Here is a 4,388-nt window from a genome sequence, read left to right as displayed (position 1 = left end):
TCTATTGTATCGTGGCCCCCCCCCCCCCCCCCGCTCGTGTCATCCTGTGGTTCCCATGATGAGTGTGTGTGTGTGCACTGGCATTTTAAATTCCCCAGTAAGTCCCACATGCAGCCAAAGTGGAGGCCACTATTTCATCCCCCGACCCCTGCCCAACAGCAACTGGAGCTTGTCCTGGCTGAGGTGGCCTCACCTCCAGCGGCTGTGCTGAAAGCACCCGGGCATGACTCATCACCCCAGCCTCAGCATGTGCCATGCCAGGAAGGTGGGCAGCGAGGGGAGAAACCATCCCAAATAACCATGCTTTCCCGAATCACCATGCCGTGGGGAGCAAGCTAGTGGGGAGGTGGAGGCAGGTGGAGTTCCACAGGACGTGAGGAAGAACTTCAGGCTGCTTCTCCCCAGGTCACAGAACCTCTCCTTTTCTTGAAGTCCCTCCATGATGGAGTGTCACCTCCCTCCCCAAGGCAAGGGGACCCCTCACCAAAGAGGAAAGGCTGCCCTTTGCTCCACAGGCGTCCCCCTCAGAGGGGAAAGCACATTTTATCATCTTTCTGTCTTAACATCTGTGCTTCACGGAAGCTTACTCAGAAAGCATTCAGAACTTCTCAAAGGGCTGAAAATTCATTTATTTTTTTCAAGTGGCTTCCTGTTGAAGCAGGAGTCCAATTTGCGGGAAAATGACCAAGTAGCAGAGCTCCTGTGACATAGATTAACTGGGGCCATTCCTGAGGCTGGTGGAGAGCAAGGCCCTATCTTTCACGCCCTTTCCTTTCATCCCCAGTTCATCAACTTGACAATGAACATTTGAGGACACTCTGGCAGAGATGGGACCTACCCAGCTGAGCCTGAGCTTTCGGACCACGGACTTCGGGACTCCTCCACTGCGGAGCGTCATGCCAGGACTCTGTGCCCCCCCATTGTCTAGCCCGTTCACCTTCTCTGATGTTATGCTACTTCTCTGTGAAGTCACTGCCCTACAGGGGCTGATGGCCCCCTGTGCCGCATGCCCGGGCTCGGCACTTTCTCTCCCTCCTCCAGGTCTGAGTGCGCAGAATACTGGCTTCAAGGTTGCTTCAGTTAAGCACAAGAAGGCAGAGGAAAGAAAGAAACTAGTTTCAAGGAACTAGAAGAATAAAAAGCAATCAAGGAAATGAAAAGATCAACAAAATTGATAAACTTTCAGCTAAACTGATCAAGGAAAAAATATAATTCAACAAAATCAGAAATAGGAGCGGGGCACCACTGCTAAGCCTAGAGAAGTGAGAACGATAAGTGAATATAATCAGTGACTTCATGCTAACAAATTAGACAACCTAGATACAATTTTAAAATTTCTTGCAAGAAATAAATGACCAAAACTAACTTAAAATGAGACTGAAAAATTCTGAATAGACCTAGAACAAGTGAAGAAATTGAAATAATAGTCTTTAAATCCTCGCCTGTGCAGATAACTTCAGTGAATTTGCCATAATATTTATAGAAGAAGCAACACCCATCTCCCACAGCTCCTCCAGGGTACTAAGGGAGAGAGACCACTCATTCTATATGACTGGGATTACCCTGACGAAGCCAGACACGAGAAGAAAACTGGGGACCAACATCTCCATATTGAAATAATTCCTCACAAAATATTAGCAAACCTAATTCAGGGCAATTAATAAAAGATTAAATACTGTGACCAAATAGGATTTATCCTAGGAATGCAAGTTTGGCTTAATATGCAAAAATTAATCCATGATTATACCTCTATAACAGAATAAAGCACAAAACCCCCGATTGTTTCAATCACAGAAACAAATGTTCACAAAGCCCAACCGTTTGTGATTAAAGCCCTTTCAGAACAAGGAAGAGAAGGACGTGTTCTTGACTTTGTGAAAGGCATCTGTGAGCACAGTGGTTGAACTTTGTGGATCCCACATGCCTGACTGTGGCTTGAATCCCCGCCCAGCAGCATGTGCACATGCGCGCCCCAAATCCTGACTCGATGGTGAATGGACGAAAGAGGATTGCAGTGTGACCGCACTCCACTGGGGGGCCCTCTCTCTCCCTCGTGCACTTGGTCTCTGGGAATAAATAAATGAACTATAGCTGACGCCATACTTAGTGGTGAAAGACCAAGTTCTTCCTCCAAAGATCGGGAATAAGGCAGTGGTCACCACCTCTGCTCGGCATTACCCTAGAGGTTCCACCCAGCCTGTCAGGGCAAGCAAAAGCAGTGAGACACACACCAGTAAGCAAGGGCCTGCTGCAGACCTGCCCGTACGCTCAGGGTTCATGAATCCGTGTGCAGAAGACCCTGCAGGTGCTATTGGACGGTCGGAAAACTCACGGTGCATTTTCGCATAGAAAAAAATACATCATGGCTTTTCCGATGGCCCAGCACATAGAAACTGCATGAAGCGCAAGGCAGCCCTGCAGAGTTGAGCACTCTGCTCGGTTTCAAAATGTACTGGAAAGCCATGGCGATCTCGAAGCATGGCCGTGGGTTAGGACAGATACAGATAAACTAGACTTCATTGAAAACAAAAAATGATTTAAAATGCCACAGATTGTAAGAAAATATTCACAAGGCATACATCTGATAAGGATTCATATCTAGAATACATAAGAACTTCTGTAACTTAGAAAAGAAGACAAAGCAATTTTTTTTTTTTTTTTTTTGCCATAGGGCACATGCATTTGCCAGAAAGACAAAGAGAGACAGTGGGAGGGACAATGACCCTCTGGAGGATGGCCACGCCAATATCCAGTCTTCTCCGTGCTCTTGAGATTTGGGACACACCGCACACTTGCCCCACATGATTTTCAAGTCGCCAATCTGGGACTAGAACTGCAGTCCACCATGTGGGAGTCCAGTGCCTTACCCACCATGCCACCTGCTGGCCTCTTAATATTGAATCTTTTATTGAGGGCTTATACCACAGGGCAAGTGTATGTGTCCTATGGCAAAAAGGAAAAATCAATATTGAGGAAAACCACGCCCTAAGCAGATGATAGGGGCAGCCTCCAGCCCTGCTCTGTCGGGTCAGAGACACCCACTGGCCCCCACTCCTCTCCCTCAGGGCAGACCCCATCCCCAGCCACGTCCATCTCAGCTCTGAGGTCAGCTCTAGAAAGCCGACATTCCACAGAGAGAGTGTGAGTCTCTCTGCAGGTCCTTGGACCAAATCCTTTGGGCTTTATCTGACCCTAGGCACCTCGCTACCCTGCCCCAGGCAGAGCCACGTGGGGCACTGATGGGCCAAGGCTTCAGAAAGACCAGAGCGTGTGACCCACTGGCAGAGGCACCCAGATCACTGGTGCCAGCCCAATCCGGCACACTGGATCGTTTGTCGAAACAAAGCCCCTTTCTCCCGAGAGCCAGGACTGCCTGCCTGGTCCCTGCAGCTGCAAACCAGGAGGCCACGCTTGCTCCCGATGCCACCCAGCCACATCCCAGCCCCTCAGTGCCCTGCTGAGGGCAGGGGGAGGCAGAGACGCCCTGGGGGCAGTGCTCAGCGATGGTCCTGAGCAGCTCGCTGCTTCCAGGTGCGTTAGGTTTCTTGGGAGCAAAGGTCACCCTCCTCCCAAGGGAGGAAACACGGTCAGGCAGCCAAAGCACCGGGTGCAAGTCCCAGGTGCCATTGGACTCAGTGTCCGGAGTCTGCTCCAGTCTGAATCTGCCTCCTGCTAGCTGTGTGACCTTAGCCATGTCACTTAACCTTGCCTTGCACTGTGTGACTCCATGACTCCTCACCTCACTCTGGAAACATGAGGCCACATTAAAGGGTTCAGTCCCAGTCTGGTTGGGAGGGTGGAGAGGCTGAGGGAGGCAGAGACAGGCGGTGAGCCCGGGGTTCATCTGATTCCCGCAGAGCTCAGGGCTCTGAGAAGCAGGCAGCATGGAGAGCAGGGGTCCCCAGGCCCCCAGACCATGGACCAGTGCCGGTCCGCGGCCTGTCGCACCCCACCCCAGCCTGCAGCCCAGGTCGGGGTTGCTGCAAGCCAGCAAGGGAGGCTTTGTCCATCACAGCGGCTCCCACCGTGCGTATTGCCGCTGGGCTCTGCCCTCTGTCAGGTCGGCAAGGGTGTCGGATTCTCCGGGAGCACAGACTCTCCTTGTGCGATGGCCGCTGTGCATTGCAATGTGGGAGTGGTGGAAATGGGGTGCAGATGGGCGAGGTGCACTTGGGTCACCCCAGGACCATCTCCACCCACTCATGAGGGAATGTCTTCCATGAAGCCAGTCCCTGGTGCTGGGAAGGTTGGGGACCGCTGGTGGAGAGGACCCTCTCCGGGCCACGTCAGGACTGGCTTATGGGAGACACCGAGAGCCTCTCCATTCAGCACCTGCACACTCGGCCACTTGGGGGGTAAACTCGGACCTGGCATCCTCCTCTCTCCCA

The 4,388-nt window shown here is 51.8% G+C and overlaps 1 protein-coding gene across 1 annotated transcript in view; it reads left to right on the top strand.

Moving 5' to 3' along the window:
• Positions 1 to 1,968, top strand: part of CAPN9 (calpain 9) — a 44,642-nt gene extending 42,674 nt beyond the window's left edge. Inside the window, 1 exon segment of the mRNA XM_006146008.1 lies at positions 785 to 1,968. Coding sequence (XP_006146070.1) covers positions 785 to 811 — 27 coding nt within the window. The 3' untranslated portion in view covers positions 812 to 1,968.
• Positions 1,969 to 4,388: the final 2,420 nt, after the last annotated feature.

Source organism: Tupaia chinensis, unplaced genomic scaffold (assembly GCF_000334495.1).
Source record: "Tupaia chinensis unplaced genomic scaffold, TupChi_1.0 Scaffold000161_1, whole genome shotgun sequence".
NCBI lineage: Eukaryota > Metazoa > Chordata > Mammalia > Scandentia > Tupaiidae > Tupaia > Tupaia belangeri.
Note: the sequence above shows the minus strand (reverse complement) of the source record. Positions and strands in the feature narration are given on the sequence as shown.